The 18,997-nt window shown below is 47.5% G+C and overlaps 2 protein-coding genes across 2 annotated transcripts in view; one reads left to right on the top strand and one right to left on the bottom strand.

The window, feature by feature from the left end:
• The window catches only part of BOP1 (BOP1 ribosomal biogenesis factor), an 87,669-nt gene that overhangs the window by 34,306 nt on the left and 34,366 nt on the right, over positions 1–18,997 (bottom strand). The window lies entirely within an intron of this gene.
• Positions 1,859–9,975, top strand: SCX (scleraxis bHLH transcription factor). The gene is made up of 2 exons (XM_058830151.1): positions 1,859–2,535; positions 9,934–9,975. Exons 1-2 carry the CDS (start codon positions 2,005–2,007, stop codon positions 9,973–9,975), a joined length of 573 nt encoding a protein of 190 aa, XP_058686134.1. The 5' UTR covers positions 1,859–2,004.

Consider the following 18,997-nt stretch of genomic DNA (forward strand, 5'->3'; position numbering starts at 1 on the left):
CTCAAAAAATTCCCCAACTTCCCCCCAAAAATAAAATAAAAAATCCCAAAGAAATTCCAAAAAATCCCCCCAAATAAAAAAATTAATTCCCCTCTCAAAAGATCCCAAAAAATTCCCCAAAAATTATCCAAAAATACAAAAAAAATCCCAAAAAAATCCCCCAAAAGTAAAAAATAAAAATCCCAAAAATCCCCCCTAAAATCCCAGAAAAATCCACAAAAATCCCCCCTAAAATAAATTTTAAAATCCAAAAAATTCCCGAAAAATCCCCCAAAAATTGCCCTAAAATATCCCAAAAAATCCCCCCACAAATCCCAAAAAAATCCCCCAAAAATCCCAAAAAAATCCCCCAAAATCCCCAAAAAATTGCCCAAAAATATCCTAAAAAACAAAAAAAAAATCCCCCCAAAATCCGAAAAAAATCCCCAAAAATTCCCCAAAAAATTCCCCCAAAATCCCGGGAAAACGGCGATTCCGGGATTTTTTTTTTCCAGGTGGAAATGGCTTTTCCATGCTCGGATGGGACATTTCTCCCGGGTTTTTTTTTTGGGATGAGGGTGGAGAGGAGGGAATTCCAGGTTTTTGGGTTTTTTGTTGGAGTTTGGGGATTTAAAAGGGAGGAAAAGATTTTTTTGGGGGATTTTGGGATGGAATTCCTGGCTGGGAATGGGAAAATCCTGGAATGAGCAGGGAAATCCCAGCAAATCCCGGAGTTTCCAGAGGCCTTTTCCAGGGGGAGCCGGAATTTGGGATTTGGGAAGGAGGAAAAGTTTTTTTTTTGGGGGGGGGGGTTGGGATTTTTGGGATGGAAATTCCCGACCTGAAGAGAATTCCCAAAGAATCCCAGAGTGCCCCAAAATCCCTGGAATATCCCGGGATGGGGAAGGACACCTGACGCCTCCGGAATTCCCGGAAATCCCAGCGGCTCCTCAAGGGTTAATTCCCAATTCCCAAAGGAATGGAGCGGAAAATCCACCGGGATTTTGGGATGGGATCCAGCGGGAAACCGGGAATGTCCCGGGGAGAGAATTCCTTGGGAATTCCGGGAATCCCGGGGGGGGGAAATTCCAGAGGGATCCCAAATTCCCCCCCCCCCGGGGATTTTTGGGATGAGGGAAAAACAGGAAAAAAGGGTGGAAATTCCTTGGGAATTCGGCAAATCCCGGGGGGGGGAAATTCCAGAGGGATCCCAAATTCCCCCCCTGGCGATTTTTGGGATGGGGATGAGGGAATTCTTGGGGAAAAAGGGGGGAAATTCCTTGGGAATTCGGCAAATCCCGGGGAGGGGGGAAATTCCAGAGGGATCCCGATGATTTTTGGGATGGGGATGAAGGAAAAACAGGGAAAAAGGGGGGAAATTCCTTGGGAATTCGGCAAATCCCGGGGGGGGGAAATTCCAGAGGGATCCCGGTGATTTTTGGGATGGGGATGAGGGAATTTTTGGGATAAAGGAGCGGCGGATTCCTCGGGAATGCGGCGAAGGGGTTAAATCCAGGCCGGAGGGTGAGCTCAGGTAGGCCGGGCCTGGGGCTCCCCTTTCCAAAGGCTCCTTTTCCATGGAATCCGGGCTCGGGATGAGGTTGGAAAAGGGGGGGGAGGAGGAGGGGGAGGGAGGGGGGAGGGGCAGCGCCGCCCATTCCCAAACCTCTATAAAATCCCCAAATTCCAACCCCGCGGCTCCCGGAGGATGCGCACGTGCGCCGGGAGCGGCGGCGAGCCCGAAAACCGGGAATAAACCCACCAAAAAAAAACCCCAAAATTTGGGAATAAACCCCACCATTCCCAAAAAAAAACCAAACCCCAAAAAACCGGGATAAAACTCCAAGCAAAAACCTCAACCAGCGCGATAAACCCTTTAAAAAAAACCGGGATAAAAACGCCTTAAAACCCCTTAAAAAATCGGGCTAATAAATAAAAACTCCCATAGAGGATCGCAGAGAGCCATGAAGCACCGGAGCTGAGCATTCCCGAGCTTTTTCCAGCGGTAATTCCCGGTTTTCCAGCATGTCCTTCGCTATGATCCGCTCAGCCCCGGGGAGATTTTTATACCCCGATATCAGCGCGTTGTCGGAGGATGAGGAGAACAGCGAGAGCTCGGGCTCGGAGGAGAAACCTTTCCATGTGGATAGCGATGGATTCGGGGGGAAAATCGGGAAGAGGAGGAGCGGGAAGAACCGAGGGAGGATTTCCCGGGAGCCCCGGCAGAGGCACACGGCGAACGCTCGGGAAAGGGACAGAACCAACTCGGTGAACACGGCGTTCACGGCTCTCAGAACGCTCATCCCCACCGAACCCGCCGACAGAAAACTCTCCAAAATCGAGACTCTGCGCCTCGCTTCCAGCTACATCTCGCACCTCGGGAATGTTCTCCTGGTGGGAGAATCCAGCGGGAATGGGCAGCCCTGCCACGGAGGAGGAACAGCGGGAAATGTGGGATTTTATCCCGCTGGAGCCGCCGTGTCGCCACCTCGGGAGGGGGAGAGCGCCCAGCCCCGCCAGATCTGCACCTTCTGCCTCAGCAACCAGAGGAAAATGGTGAGTTTGGGATGTGGGAATGGGGTTTGGGAATTCGGGAATGAGGTTTGGGATATTGGGAATGAGGTCCAGGATGTGGGAGTGAGGTCTGGAATAGAGGGACGGAGCTGCACCTTCTGCCTCAGCAAGAAGGGGAAACTGGTGAGTTTGGGATGTTGGGAATGAGATTTGGGTACAGGAATAGGGTCTGGGATATGGGAATGAGGTTCAGGATGAAGGGAACGAGGTCTGGAATATGGGAATGAGGTTCAGGATGAAGGGAATGAGGTTTGGGATACAGGAATGGGGGCTGGAATAGAGGGACGGAGCTGCACCTTCTCCAGCAGCAGAGGAAACTGGTGAGTTTGGGATGTTGGGAATGAGATCTGGGATACAGAAAAAGGGTCTGGGATATGGGAATGAGATTCAGGATGAAGGGAATGAAGTCTAGGATACGGGAATGAAGTCCAGGATAAAGGGAATGAGGTTTGGGATAGGGGAATGGAAGGGAAAATGTGGGATTTTATCCCGCTGGAGCGGCCGTGTCGCCACCTCGGGAGGGGGAGAGCGCCCAGCCCCGCCAGATCTGCACCTTCTGCCTCAGCAACCAGAGGAAAATGGTGAGTTCTGGAGGGGTTGGGATACCGGGAATGAGGTTTGGAATATTGGGAATGAGGTTTGGGATATTGGGAATGAGGTCCAGGATGTGGGAGTGAGGTCTGGAATACAGGGACAGAGCTGCACCTTCTCCAGCAGCAGAGGAAACTGGTGAGTTTGGGATGTTGGGAATGAGATCTGGGATACAGGAAAAGGGTCTGGAATATGGGAATGGGATCCAGGATGAAGGGAACGAGGTCTGGAATATGGGAATGAGGTTCAGGATGTTGGGAATGAGGACTGGGATACAGGAATGGGGTCTGGAATAAGGGAACGGAGTTGCACCTTCTCCAGCAGCAGAGGAAACTGGTGAGTTTGGGATGTTGGGAATGAGATCTGGGATACAGGAAAGGGGTCCAGAATACAGGAATGGGATCCAGGATGAAGGGAACGAGGTCCAGGATACAGGAATGGGATCCAGAATGAAGGGAATGAGGTTTGGGATACTGGGAATAAGGTCTGGAATAGAGGGACAGAGCTGCACCTTCTGCCTCAGCAAGAACAGGAAACTGGTGAGTTTGGGATGTTGGGAATGAGATTTGGGATACAGGAAAAGGGTCTGGGATATGGGAATGAGATTCAGGATGAAGGGAACGAGGTCTGGAATATGGGAATGAGGTTCAGGATGAAGGGAATGAGGTTTGGGATACAGGAATGGGGGCTGGAATAGAGGGACGGAGCTGCACCTTCTCCAGTAGCAGAGGAAACTGGTGAGTTTGGGATGTTGGGAATGAGATTTGGGATAGAGGAAAGGGGTCTGGGATATGGGAATGGGATCCAGGATGAAGAGAACGATATTTGGGACACAGGAATGAGGTCCAGGATGTCGGGAATGGGGTCTGGGATAGGGGAATGGAAGGGGAAATGTGGGATTTTATCCCGCTGGAGCGGCCGTGTCGCCACCTCGGGAGGGGGAGAGCGCCCAGCCCCGCCAGATCTGCACCTTCTGCCTCAGCAACCAGAGGAAAATGGTGAGTTTAGGATGTGGGAATGGGGTTTGGGAATTCGGGAATGAGGTTTGGGATATTGGGAATGAGGTTTGGGATACAGGAATAAGGTCTGGAATACAGGGACAGAGCTGCACCTTCTGCCTCAGCAAGAACAGGCAACTGGTGAGTTTGGGATGTTGAGAATGAGATTTGGGATACAGGAAAAGGGTCTGGAATATGGGAATGAGGTTCAGGATGAAGGGAATGAGGTCTGGAATACACGAATGGGGTCCAGGATGTCGGGAATGGGGTCTGGGATAGGCAAATGGAAGGGGAAATGTGGGATTTTATCCCGCTGGAGCGGCCGTGTCGCCACCTCGGGAGGGGGAGAGCGCCCAGCCCCGCCAGATCTGCACCTTCTGCCTCAGCAACCAGAGGAAAATGGTGAGTTCTGGAGGGGTTGGGATACTGGGAATGAGGTTTGGAATATTGGGAATGAGGTTTGGGATGTGGGAATGGGGTTTGGGATACTGGGAATGAGGTCTTGGAATAGAGGGACGGAGCTGCACCTTCTGCCTCAGCAAAGAAAAATCGTGAGTTTGGGATGTTGGGAATGAGATTTGGGATACAGGAAAGGGGTCTGGAATACGGGAATGGGATCCAGGATGAAGGAAACAAGGTCTGGAATACGGGAATGAGGTTCAGGATGTTGGGAATGAGGACTGGGATACAGGAATGAGGTCTGGAATAAGGAAACGGAGCTGCACCTTCTCCAGTAGCAGAGGAAACTGGTGAGTTTGGGATGTTGGGAATGAGATTTGGGATACAGGAAAAGGGTCTGGAATACGGGAATGAGGTTCAGGATGAAGGGAACAAGGTCTGGAATACGGGAATGGGATCCAGGATGAAGGAAACGGGGTCTGGAATATGGGAATGAGGTTCAGGATACTGGGAATGAGGACTGGGATGAAGGGAGTGGGATTTAATATACAGGAAAGGGGCCTGGAATATGGGAATGAGATCCAGGATGAAGGGAATGAGAGAATGGAACACAGAGAATGAGGGAATGGAATACAGGGAATGAGGGAATGGAATACCGGGAATGAGATTTGGAATACTGGGAATGAGGGAATGGAATACAGGGAATGAGATTTGGAATAGTGGGAATGAGGGAATGGAATACTGGGAATGAGGGAATGGAATACAGGGAATGAGATTTGGAATAGTGGGAATGAGGGAACGGAATACAGGGAATGAGGTTTGGAATACTGGGAATGAGGTTTGGAATACTGGGAATGAGGGAATGGAATACTGGGAATGAGGGAATGGAATACAGAGAATGAGATTTGGAATACTGGGAATGAGGTTTGGAATACTGGGAATGAGGGAATGGAATACAGGGAATGAGATTTGGAATAGTGGGAATGAGGGAACGGAATACAGGGAATGAGGTCTGGAATACTGGGAATGAGGGAATGGAATACAGGGAATGAGGTTTGGAATAGTGGGAATGAGGGAATGGAATACAGGGAATGAGATTTGGAATACAGGGAATGAGATTTGGAATACTGGGAATGAGGGAATGGAATACAGGGAATGAGATTTGGAATAGTGGGAATGAGGGAACGGAATACAGGGAATGAGGGAATGGAATACTGGGAATGAGGGAATGGAATACAGGGAATGAGGTTTGGAATAGTGGGAATGAGGTTTGGGATAGAGGGAATTCCATAAGGATGAAGGGAATCGTGTCCCAGGAATTCGGGATTGGGGCTGGGAATGCCGAGCTGCCGCTCCGAGCTCTCAGATTCCCGGAAAAGCGGCGATTCCCGGGTTTATCCCGGTGTTTGTTTGCTCCGAGGGAATTCGGGATCGGGAATAAATCCCGTGGGGATGGAGGGAATTTCATCCCGGGATTCAGGAATGAATCCCATGGGGATGGAGGGAATTCTGTCCCAGCAATTCCCAGCTTTATCCCAGAAATTCCCAGCTTTATCCCAGAAATTCCCAGCTTTATCCCAGAGATTCCCAGGTTTTTCCCAAAAATTCCCAACTTTATCCCATCAATTCCCAGGCTTATCCCAGAAATTCCTGGATTTATCCCAGAGATTCCCAGATTTATCCCATCCGGCTCCAAAATCCATGGAAAAATCCACGGAAAATCCTCTCTGGAGCCGCGAACAGGCACCGGGAAAGGCTCTGGAAAACCGGGAATTTTGGGATCGGTTCCCAATTCCCAATCCCAGCGTTCCCAGTTCCCCCCGGCTGTCATTCCCTGGATTTTTGGATTCCCTGGATTTTGGGATTTGGCGGAAATTTGGGAAAATCCAGCGGGATTTTCCTGCCCAAATCCCAGATTTCCCAACCCTCCCCCCCCCCGGGAATTCCCTGGGAACGATCGGGATCCGCGCTGATCCCAGAAAATCCCGAAAGGACGGAAAAATCCCCGGGAAGGATTCAGAGCTCACGAAACTCCGGAGTTTTCCGGGAATCCCGAAAATTCTGGGATTTGGGAAAGGAGGAATTTGGGAATGCTGTGGGGGGAAGGAAACTCAGAGCCAATCCCGAATTTTCCATCAATCCTGGTAATTCCCATCCTGAATTTTCCATCGATTCCTACAAATCCCAATCCTGAATTTTCCATGGATCCCGATAATTCCCATCTCGAATTTTCCATCGATCCCGATAATTCCCATCCCAAATTTTCCATGAATCCCAATCCCAAATTCTGGATTAATTCCTACAAATCCCAATCCTGAATTTTCCATCGATCCCGGTAATTCCCATCCCGAATTTTCCATCAATCCAACTAATCCCAATCCCGATTTTTTCCATCAATTCCTACAAATTCCCATCTGTAATTCCAAAGGAATTCCTAAAAAAATTCCATCGCAGCCGGAATTTGGGCTGGAATCGGGGCTGGAACTGGAATTAAAGTTGAAATTAGAACTGGAATTGGAATTAGAACTGGAACTGGAATTAGAACTGGAATTTGGGCTGGAATTAGGACTTGAACTGGAACTAAAACTGGAATTAGAACTGAAATCAGGGCTGGAGCTGGAATTAGAACTGGAATTGGAGCTTGAATTTGGGCTGGAATTAGAACTGGAATTGGGGCTGGAATTTGGGCTGGAATTGGGGCTGGAATTAAAACTGGAATTGGGGATGGAATTTGGGCTGGAATGGGGGCTAGAATTAGAACTGGAATTAGAACTGGAATTAGAATTAGGGCTGGAATTGGGAATGGAATTAGAACTGGAATTAACTGGAATTAGAACTGGAATTAGAACTGGAATTGGGGCTGGAATCAAGGTTGGAATTTGGGCTGGATCTGGAATTAGAGCTGGAATTGGGAATGGAATTAGAAGTGGAATTAACTGGAATCAGAACTGGAATTAGAACTGGAATTAACTGGAATCAGAACTGGAATTAGAACTGGAATTAACTGGAATTGGGGCTGGAATTAGAATAGGAACAGGAATTAGAACTGGAATTCGAACTGGAATTAAAACTTGGATTAGAACTGGAACTGGAATTAGAACTGGAATTGAGACAGGAATTAGAGCTGGAATCAGGGCTGGAATTAGAACTGGAACTGGAATTTGGGCTGGAATTGGGGCTGGAATTGGGAATGGAATTGGGAATGGAATTGGAATTAGAACTGGAATTGAGGCAGGAATTAGAACTGGAATTGGGAATGGAATTAAGACTGAAATTAGAACTGGAATTGGGGCAAGAACTGGAACTAAAGCTGGAATTAGAACTGGAATTGGAGCTGGAATTTGGGCTGGAATTAGAACTGGAATTGGGGCTGGAATATAAAACTGGAATTAGAACTGGAATTGGGGCTGGAATTAGAACTGGAACTGGAATTAGAACCGGAATTGAGGCAGGAATTAGCACTGGAATTGGGAATGGAATTAGAACTGGGATTAAAACTGGAATTAGCACTGGAATTGGGGCTGGGGCTGGAATTAGAACTGGAAGTGGGGCTGGAATTAGAATCGGAATTAGAAATGGAATTAGAACTGAAATTACAATATAAAACTGGAATTAGAACTGGAATTGGGGCTGGAATTTGAATAGGGGATGGAATTTGGGTTGGAATTAGAACTGGAATTAGAACTGGAATTGGGGCCGGAATTAGAGCTGGAACTAAAACCAGAATTAGAACTGGAATTGGGGCAAGAACTGGAACTAAAGCTGGAATTAGAACTGGAATTGGGGCTGGAATTAGAACTGGAATTAGAACTGGAATTAGAACTGGAATTGGGGTTGAAATTGGGGCAAGAATTGGAACTAAAGCTGGAATTAGAACTGGAATTGGGGCTGGAATTAGAACTGGAATTGGAACTGGAATTAGAACTGGAATTGGGGTTGAAATTGGGGCAAGAATTGGAACTAAAGCTGGAATTAGAACCGGAATTGGGGCTGGAATTGGAATTGGGGATGGAATTGGGGTTGGAATTAGAACTGGAATTAGAACTGGAATTAACTGGAATTGGAACTGGAATTGGGGCTGGGATGGGGGCTGGAATTAGAATTAGAACTGGAATTGGAACTGGAATTGGAACTGGAATCAAGGTTGGAATTGGGGTTGGATCTGGAATTAAAACTGGAATTGAGGCAGGAATTAGAGCTGGAATTGGGAATGGAATTAGAACTGGAATTAAAACTGGAATTAGAGCCAGAATTGGGACTGGAATTTGAATTGGAATTGGAACTGGAATTAGAAGTGGAATTAGAACTGGAGCTAGACCCAGAATTTGGGCTGGAATTGGAATTAGAACTGGAAGTGGAATTGGAATTGAAACTGGAATTGGGGCTGGAACTGGAATTAGAACTGGAACCGGAACTAAAGCCAGAACTGGAACCGGAACTAAAGCCAGAATTGGGGCTGGAATTGGGAATGGAACTAGAACTAGAACTGGAATTAAAATTGGAATTAGAATTGGGGCTGGAATTGGAGTTGGAATTAGAACCAGAATTGGGGCTGGAATTGGAATTAGAACTGGAATTGGGGCTGGAATTAGAACTGGAACTGGAATTAGAACTGGAATTAGAACTGGAGCTAGACCCAGAATTTGGGCTGGAATTGGAATTAGAACTGGAACTGGAATTGGAATTGAAACTGGAATTGGGGCTGGAATTGGGGATGGAATTGGGAATGGAACTAGAACTGGAATTAAAATTGGAATTAGAATTGGGGCTGGATCTGGAATTAGAACTGGAATTGGGGCTGGAATTAGAACTGGAACTGGAATTAGAACTGGAACTAGACCCGGAATTTGGGCTGGAATTGGAATTAGAACTGGAATTAGAATTGGAATTGGAACTGGAATTGGGGCTGGAATTGGGGCTGGAATTAGAATTGGAATTAGAACTGGAATTAACTGGAATTAGAACTGGAATTGGGGCTGGAATTAGAATTGGAATTAGAACCGGAACTGGGGCTGGAATTTGGGGTGGAATTGGGGCAGGAATTGGAATTGGAACTAAAACTGGAATTGGAACTGGAATTGGGGCCGGAATTAGAACTGGAATTAGAGAACTGAAAGGGATCCCAAAATTCCTTGGGAATGGATTCTGGAATTCCCTGGGAAGGGATCTCAGGACAATTCCTTGGGAAAGGATTTCAAGATTCCCAGGGAAAAGGATCCTGGGGGAATTTCCTGGGAATGGGATCCCAAAATTCCCTGGGAAAGGATCCCGGGAGAATTTCCTGAGAATGGGATCCCAAGAAAATTCCTTGGGGAAAGAATTCCAGAATTCCCTGGGAATGGGATCCCGGAATTCCCACGGGATAATTCCCATCTCCTTTTCCCTCCCGCAGAGCAAAGACCGGGACAGGAAGACGAACCAGCTCCGGAGCTAGGCCGGGAATTCCAGCCGGGAATTCCAGCCGGGAATTCCAGCCGAGGATTCCAACCGGGAATTCCAGCCGGGAATTCCAACCGGGAACGGAGCAGGGAGGAGCCAACGCCGGGGAATTCCCGGATCCGGAGACGTTTTCCCGCCCGATCCCGCCGGGAAGAGCGGCCTCGACGTTCCAGCGGCTCCCAGGGATGGGCCGGAATTCCGGGATTTTTCCTGGGAATTCCTGGATCACGGAAAGTTTGGAATTCCTGGATCCGCTCGGGAAATTCCTTGGAAGTCCCGCCCTGAGATTCCGGATCGTGGAATGTTTGGAACTCCCGGATCCGTCCCGGAAATCCTCGGGAATTCCTGGGAATCCTTTCCCGGGATTCCGGCCTGTGGAACTTCTGGATCTCCTGGATTCGCTCCAGGAATTCCTGGGAATTCCTGCCCCAGGAACACTTGGATCTCCCGGATTTTCTCCAGGAATTCCTGGGAATCCTTTCCCGGGATTCCGGCCTGTGGAACATTCGGATCTCCCGGATTTGCTCCAAGAATTCCTGGGAATTCCTGAAAATTCCCGCCCTGGAATTCCCGATCATGGAACTTTTGGAACTCCCGGATCCGCTCAGGAAATTCCTGGGAATTCCTGCCCCAGGAACACTTGGATCTCCTGGATTTTCTCCAGGAATTCCTGGGAATTCTTGGGAATTCCCTTCCCAGGAATTCTGCTCATGGAACTTTTGGATCTCCTGGATCCACTCCAAAAATCCCTGGGAATTCTTTCCTGGGATTCCGGCCTGTGGAACTTCTGGATCACCGGGATCTGCTCCAAGAATTCCTGGGAATTCCCGGCCTGGGATTCCGGATCGTGGAACTTTGGGATCTCCTGGATCCGCTTGGAAAATTCCTGGGAATTCCCGGGAATCCTGACCCCAGGAACATTTGGATCGCCGGGATCTGCTCCAGGAATTCCTGGGAATCCTTTCCTGGGATTCTGACCTGTGGAACTTTGGGATCTCCCGGATCCGCTCCAGGAATCCCCGGGAATTCTGGGATCCGCCGATGGATGGAACACTCGGATCTACTGGATCTGCTGCCCGGAACGGATCCCGGAATGGATCCAAAAAACTGATCCCGGAACTCATTCTGGAATTGATCCCGGAATTGATCCTTGAACCGATCCTGAACTAATCCCGGATCCAATCCTGGAAGTGATTCCTGAACCAATCCCGGATTGATCCCGGAGCTGATCCCGGAACTGATCCCGGATCCAATCCTGGAACTGATCCCGGATCCAATCCCGGAACGGATCCAAAGAACTGATCCCGGATTTTATCCTGGAACCCATCCTGGAATTGATCCCCGAACTGATTCTGCAATTGATCCTGGAACTGATCCCAAATCCAATCCCAGAACGGATCCAAATAACTGATCCCAGATCTGTTCCCAGAACTGATCCCAGAATTGATCCCAGATCCAATCCCAGAACTGATCCCTGGAATTGTTCCCAGAGCTGATCCCAGAACTGATCCCAGAATTCATCCTAGAACTGATCCTGGCCCCGATCCCAGACCCAATCCTGGATCCGATCCCAGAACTGATCCCTGGAATTGATCCCGGAACTGATCCTGAAACAGAACCCGGAACCGATCCTGGAATTGATCCCGGAACTGATTCTGGAATTGATCCCGGAACTGATCCCGAATCCAATCCCAAAACTGATCCCCAGAATTGATCCCTGCACCGATCCTGGAACTGATCCCTGGAATTGATCCCGGATCCAATCCCGGAATTGATCCCAGAACTGAACCCTGAACTGATCCTGGATCCAATCCTGGAACTGACCCCCAGAATTGATCCCTGAATGGATCCTGGAATTGATCCCGGAACTGATCCCAAATCCAATCCCAAAACTGACCCCCAGAATTGATCCTGGATCTGATCCTGGCCCTGATCCTGGATCCAATCCCAGAACTGATCCTGGAACCGATCCCGCATCCAATCCCAGCCCCGATCCCGGATCCAATCCCAGAACTGATCCTGGAACCGATCCCGGATCCAATCCCAGAACTTATCCAGGATCTGATCCCAGAACTGATCCCGGATCCGATCCCTGAACTGATCCTGGAATTGATCCTGGAACTGATCCTGGAGCTGATCCCGGAACTGAGCCCGGATCTGATCCCAGAACTGATCCCTGGAATTGATCCCTGAACTGATCCTGGAACTGATCCTGGAGCTGATCCCGAAACAGGACCCGGAACCGATCCTGGAATTGATCCCGGAACTGAGCCCGGATCCGATCCCGGATCCGATCTCAGAACTGATCCCAAAACTGATCCCAGATCCGATCCCTGAACTGATCCTGGAATTGATCCCGGATCCGATCCCGGAATTGATCCCCAGAACTGAACCCCGAACTGAACCTGGATCTGATCCCAGAACTGATCCCTGAATTGATCCTGGATCCGATCCCAGAACTGATCCCGGATCCGATCCCAGATCCGATCCCAGAACCGATCCCGGATCCGCTCCCCAGGGGGATTTTCGGGAACGCCGATCCCGGGCTGGAATTTGCCGTTGTTGTTGTTGTTGTTGTTGTTGTTTTGGGAATGGATTAAAGGCGGAATCGGCGCCGTTTCTTTGGGAATGTGGGACCCGATCCCGGCCGGAATTCCCAACCCCTGCCCCTCCCCCCCACCCCTTTTCCAGGAAAAAAACGGGAAAAGATTTTAGGGAAAAATGGAGAAAATTCCTGGATTTGGGAGGAAATCGGGATGAGCTTTGGGATTGGGAAAAAAATGGGATGGGCTCTGGGATTGGGAAAAAACTGGGATAATCCCTGGGATTGGGAGGAAAATTGGGATGAACTCCAGAGCCAGAGCTGAGATAATTCCTGGGATCAGGGAAAAACTGGGATGGGCTCTGGGATTGGGGAAAAAACCTGGGATAATTCCTGGGATCAGAAGGAAAAAACCGGGATAATTCCCAGGATTGGAAGGGAAAATCGGGATGAGCTCTGGGATTGGGGAAAAAAAACCTGGGATGAGCCTTGGGATTGAGAGAAAATTGGGATGAACCCTGGGATCAGGAGGAAAAACTGGGATGGGCCCTGGGATTGGGAAAAACTGGGATAATCCCTGGAATTGGGAGGAAAAACTGGGATGAGCTCCAGAGCCAGGAGAAAAACTGGGATGAGCCCTGGGATTGGGAAAAAACCTGGGATAATCCCTGGAATTGGGAGGAAAAACTGGGATGAGCCTCAGATCCAGAGCTGAGATAATTCCTGGGATCAGGGAAAAAGTGGGATGAGCTCTGGGATTCGGGAGAAAATCTGGGATAATCCCTGGGATCAGGAGGAAAACTGGGATTGGAAGCCCTGGGACTGGGAAATAAACTGGGATAATCCTTGGGAACAGGAGGAAAACTGGGATGAGCTCCAGAGCCAGGAACAGAACTGGGATAATCCCGGGAATCAGGGAAAAAATGGGATTGGAAACCCTGGGATCAGGGAAAAACTGGGATTGGAAGTCCTGGGATTGGGAAAAAAAACTGGGATGAGCCTCAGATCCAGGGAAAAAACTGGGATAATCCCTGGGATTGGGAAAAACTGGGATGGGCTTCGGTATCCAGAGGAAAACTGGGATTGGAAGCCCTGGGATTGGGAAAAAAACTGGGATAATCCCTGGGATTGGGAAAAAACTGGGATGAGCTCCAGAGCCAGGAAAAAAACTGGGATAATCCCGGGAATCAGGGAAAAAATGGGATTGGAAGCCCTGGGATCAGGGAAAAAAATTGGGATGAGCCTCAGATCCACAGGAAAACTGGAAGAATTCCTGGGATCAGGGAAAAACTGGGATTGGAAACCCTGGGATTGGGAAAAAAATTGGGATAATCCCTGGGATTGGGAGGAAAAACTGGGATGAGCCTCAGATCCAGAGAAAAACTGGGAGAATTCCCGGGATTCCCGTGGGATTTTCCAAAGCACCGAGGGGGGGGGAGGGGAAGGCGGGAGAGGGAAGAGAAATCCCGGGAAAACGACGCCGGGAAGAGAATCCGGGAATTGCTGAGCTTGGAAAAACCCCTGGAGCCTCCTGGATCCGCCCCAAATCCGCAGGGATGGGAAATCCTGGGAATTCCAGCCCGGGATTCCTGCCCGGGGAGCTTTTTCCAGGGGAATATTCCCTAAAATCCCAATTCCAGGCTGATCCTGTCTCTGTTCCTGCCTTTTCCATCCTCTCCCATCTTTTCCCAACCTTTTCCAGCCTTTTCCAACCTTTTCCAGCTTTTCCCAACCTTTTCCAGCCTTTTCCAGCCTTTCCCAGCTCTTCCCAACATTTTCCAACCTTTCCCAGCTCTTCCCAACCTTTTCCAGCCTTTTCCAGCTTTTCCCAACATTTTCCAGCTTTTTCCAACATTTCCCAGCTTTTCCCAGCCTTTCCCAGCTTTTCCCAATATTTCCCAGCCTTTTCCAGCTTTTTCAGCCTTTCCCAACCTTTCCCAGCTTTTCCAAACATTTTCCAGCCTTTCCCAGCTTTTCCCAACCTTTTCCAGCTTTTCCCAAGCTTTTCCAGCCTTTCCCAGCTTTTTCCAACCTTTCCCAGCCTTTTCCAACCTTTTCCAGATATTTCCCAACCTTTTCCAGCTTTTTCCAGGTTTTTCCCAACCTTTTCCAACATTTCCCAACATTTTCCAGTCTTTCCCAACCTCTTCCAACCTTTTCCAACATTTTCCAGCCTTTTCCAGCTTTTCCCAACATTTTCCAGCTTTTTCCAACATTTCCCAGCTTTTCCCAGCCTTTCCCAATATTTCCCAGCCTTTTCCAGCTTTTTCAGCCTTTTTCCAACCTTTCCCAGCTTTTCCCAACATTTTCCAGCTTTTCCCAACCTTTTCCAGCCTTTCCCAACCTTTTCCATTCTTTCCCAGCTTTTCCCAACATTTTCCAGCCTTTCCCAACCTTTTCCATTCTTTCCCAGCTTTTCCCAACCTTTTCCAGCCTTTTCCAACATTTTCCAGCTTTTCCCAGCTTTTTCCAACATTTTCCAGCTTTTCTCAACCTTTCCCAACCTTTTCCACCTTTTCCCAACCTTTTCCCAACCTTTCCCAACCTTTTCCAGCCTTTCCCAGCTTTTCCCAACCTTTCCCAGCTTTTCCCAACCTTTCCCAACCTTTTCCAACCTTTCCCAGCTTTTCCCAACCTTTCCCAACCTTTTCCAACCTTTTCCAGCTTTTCCCAACATTTTCCAGCCTTTCCCACCTTTTTCCAACTTTTCCCAACCTTTTCCAACCATTTCCAGCTTTTCCCAACCTCTTCCAGCTTTTTTCCAAGCTTTTCCAGCTTTTCCCAAACTTTTCCCAACCTTTCCCATCCTTTCCCAACTTTTCCCAGCCTTTTCCAAACCTTTCCCATCCTTTTCCAGCTTTTCCCATCCTTTCCCCCTTTTCTGCCTTTTTTTCCTCCTTTTTTCCCTCTTTTTACACTTTTTCCCACTTTTTCTCCTTTTTCCTCATTTTCCCTCCTTTTCCCCCTTTTTTTTCTTTTTTCCCCCTTTTTCCTTTTTCCCCTTTTTTCCCCTTTTTTTCCTTTTTCCTCTTTTTTTCCCTTTTTTCCCCTTCTTTCCCCTTTCCCCCATTTTTCCCATTTTCCCCCCTTTTCTACTTCTCCCTTTTTCCCTTTTTTCCTATTTTTTCCTTCTTTTTCCCCCTTTTTTGTCTTTTCCCCTCATTTTTTTCTCCTTCTCCTTTTTTTCCCTTTTCCCCCCTTTTCCCCCAATTTTCCCATTTTCTCCCTTTTTCTCCTCTTGTTCATCTTTTTTTCCCCTTTTTCCCCTTCTTTTCCTTTTTTCCCCTTTTTTCCCTCTTTTCTCCCAATTTTCCCCTTTTTTTCTCCCTTTCCTCCCCTTTTTCCTCTTTTTTCCCTTCTTTCCCCATTTTTTCCCCTCTTTTCCTCCAATTTTTCCCCTTTTTTGTCTTTTCTCTCTTTCTCCCCCCTTTTCCCTCAATTTTCCCTTTTTCCTCCTTTTTTCTCCCTTTCCTCCCCTTTCTTCCCCCTTTTTCCCCATTTCCCCCCCCTTTTTTGCTCCTTTTCCTCTCTTTTTTCTCTTTTTTCCCCCTTTTTCCTTTTTTCCCTCCTTTTCCCCCTTTTTTCCTTCATTTTTTCCCTTTTCCCCTGATTTTTCCCCCAATTTCCCCCCCTTTTCTCCCAATTTTTTCCTTCTTTTTTTCCTCTTTGCCCCTAATTTTTCCCCTTTTTTTCTCCCTTTCCTCCCCTTTTTTCCTCTCTTTTCTTCTCTCTTTTTTCCCATTTTTCCCATTTTCCCCTTTTTTCCTCCTTTTCCCCTCTTTTTCCTCCTTTTTCCCCTTTTCCTTTTTTCCCTCATTTTCCCTTTTTTCCTTCATTTTTTCCCTTTTCCCCCGATTTTTCCCCCAATTTCCCCCCCCCTTTTCTCCCAATTTTTTCCTTCTTTTTTTTTCTCTTTTCCCCCAGTTTTCCCCCCAATTTTTCCCCTTTTTTCTCCCTTTCCTCCCCTTTTTCCCCCTTTCCCTTTTTCCTTTTTTTTTCCCCTCTTTTCCCCAATTTTTCCTCCTTTTTTCTCCCTTTTTTCCCTTTCTTCCCCCTTTTTTCCCATTTTCCCCCCTTTTTTCCTCCTTTTCCCCCCTTTTTCCTTTTTTCCCTCCTTTTCCCCCTTTTTTCCTTCATTTTTTTCCCTTTTCCCCCAATTTTCCCCCCTTTTTTCTCCCTTTCCTCCCTTTTTTCCCCTCTTTTCCCTCCCTCTTTTTTCCCATTTTTCCCATTTTCCCCTTTTTTCCTCCTTTTCCCCCCCTTTTCCTTTTTTCCCTCCTTTTCCCCCTTTTTTCCTTCATTTTTTTCCCTTTTCCCCCGATTTTTACCCCAATTTCCCCCCTTTTCTCCCAATTTTTCCTTCTTTTTTTCCTCTTTTCCCCCAATTTTTCCCCCCTTTTTTCTCCCTTTCGTCCCTTTTTTCCTCTCTTTTTTTCCCTCTTATTTCCCATTTTTCCCATTTTCCCCTTTTTTCCTCCTTTTCCCCTCTTTTTTCTCTTTTTCCCCCCTTTTTCTTTTTTTCCCTCCTTTTCCCCCTTTTTCCCTTCATTTTTTTCCCTTTTCCCCTGATTTTTCCCTCAATTTCCCCCCCCCTTTTCTCCCAATTTTTTCCTTCTTTTTTTCCTTTTTTCCCCTAATTTTTCCCTTTTTTTCTCCCCTTCCTCCCCTTTTTTCCCCTCTTTTTTGCCCATTTTCCCCGTTTTTCCCCCATTTTCCCTCTCCCCTCCCCCCTCCCCCTCCGCCCCTCCCCCCTCCCGCAGCTCCCGGGATAATTTTGGGTTTTTTTCCCTTTTCCGGGACATTTTTGCTCCATGAACTCAGCCCCAGCTCCCGGATCCGCACGTCCCCGGCTCCCGGAATTCGGGAATTCAGGAATTCCTGAATCCCTGCCCGGGACGGCTCCAAAAAAAAAAAAAAAACCGGGAAAAATTCCAAGTTTTTTTTTAAGGAATCCCCCAAAAAAGCCGCTCCCGGATTTCCCTGCGAGCCCGGGAGACCCCGGAGCTCCAAACTGGGAATTCCCGGAGATTCCTTGGATAAAATTCCTCCTCCTCACCCCTCTGGAATCTCCCCTAAATCCAAGGAATTCCTTGGGGAAAATTCCAGCCGGGAATTCGGATATCCAAGGGGGGAATATTCCCAAAAAAAAACCCCCAAAAGGTCCCGTCCGGGGGCTCCGGGATTCCAGGGATAAAAATTCCAGCGATAAAATTCCAGGACCAGAATTCCACGGTCAGAATTCCAGGGATAAAAATTCCAGGGCCAGAATTCCAGAGCCAAAACTTCCATGGATAAAAATTCCATGGATAAAATTCCACAGCCAGAATTCCATGGATAAAATTCCATGGATAAAATTCCATGGATAAAATTCCAGGGACAAAATCCTATAGCCAGAATTCCATGGATTAGATTCCACAGCCAGAATTCCATAACCAGAATTCCCAGGATAAAATCCCACAGACAAAATTTCATGGATAAAATTCCAAGGACAAAATTCCACAGCCAGAATTCCCTGGATAAAATTCCACAGATAAAATTCCATGGATAAAATTCCATGGCCACAATTCCATAACCAGAATTCCACAGCCACAATTCCATGGATAAAATTCCAGGGCCAGAATTCCATGGTCAGAATTCCATAACCACAATTCCATGGATAAAATTCCATGGATAAAAATTCCATGGATAAAACTCCACAGGCACAATTCCATGATCTGAATTCCATAGCCTGGATTCCATGGCCAGAATTCCATGGATAAAATGCCACTGCCAAAATTCCAAGGATAAAATTCCAGGGCCAGAACTTCCTAATCAGAATTCCACAGCCAGAATTCCATGGATAAAATTCCACGGCCAGAATTCCATGGATAAAATTCCATGGATAAAATTCCATGACCAGAATTCCACAGCCAGGATTCCAAAACCAGAATTCCATGGATAAAATTCCATAACCAGAATCCCACAGCCACAATTCCATGGATAAAATTCCAGGGCCAGAATTCCACAGCCAGAATTGCACAGCCACATTTCCATAACCGCAATTCCATGGATAAAATTCCATAGATAAAAATTCCATGGATTAAATTCCACAGGCACAATTCCATGGTCTGAATTCCATAGCCAGGATTCCATGGCCAGAATTCCATGGACAAAATTCCACTGCCAAAATTCCATGGATAAAATTCCATGGATAAAATTCCACGGCCAGAATTCCATGGATAAAATTCCACGGATAGAATTCCATGGATAAAATTCCACTGCCACAATTCCACAGCCAGAATTCCATGGATAAAATTCCATGGATAGAATTCCACAGTCACAATTCTATGGCCAAAATTCCCTGGATAAAATTCCATGGTCAGTATTCCATAGCCAGAATTCCATGAATAAAATTCCACACCCAGAATTCCATGCTCAGAATTCCATAACCGGAATTCCATGGATAAAATTCCAAAGATAAAATTCCATGGATAAA

The sequence above is a fragment of the Poecile atricapillus genome, chromosome 2, assembly GCF_030490865.1.
Source record: "Poecile atricapillus isolate bPoeAtr1 chromosome 2, bPoeAtr1.hap1, whole genome shotgun sequence".
Classification (NCBI taxonomy): domain Eukaryota; kingdom Metazoa; phylum Chordata; class Aves; order Passeriformes; family Paridae; genus Poecile; species Poecile atricapillus.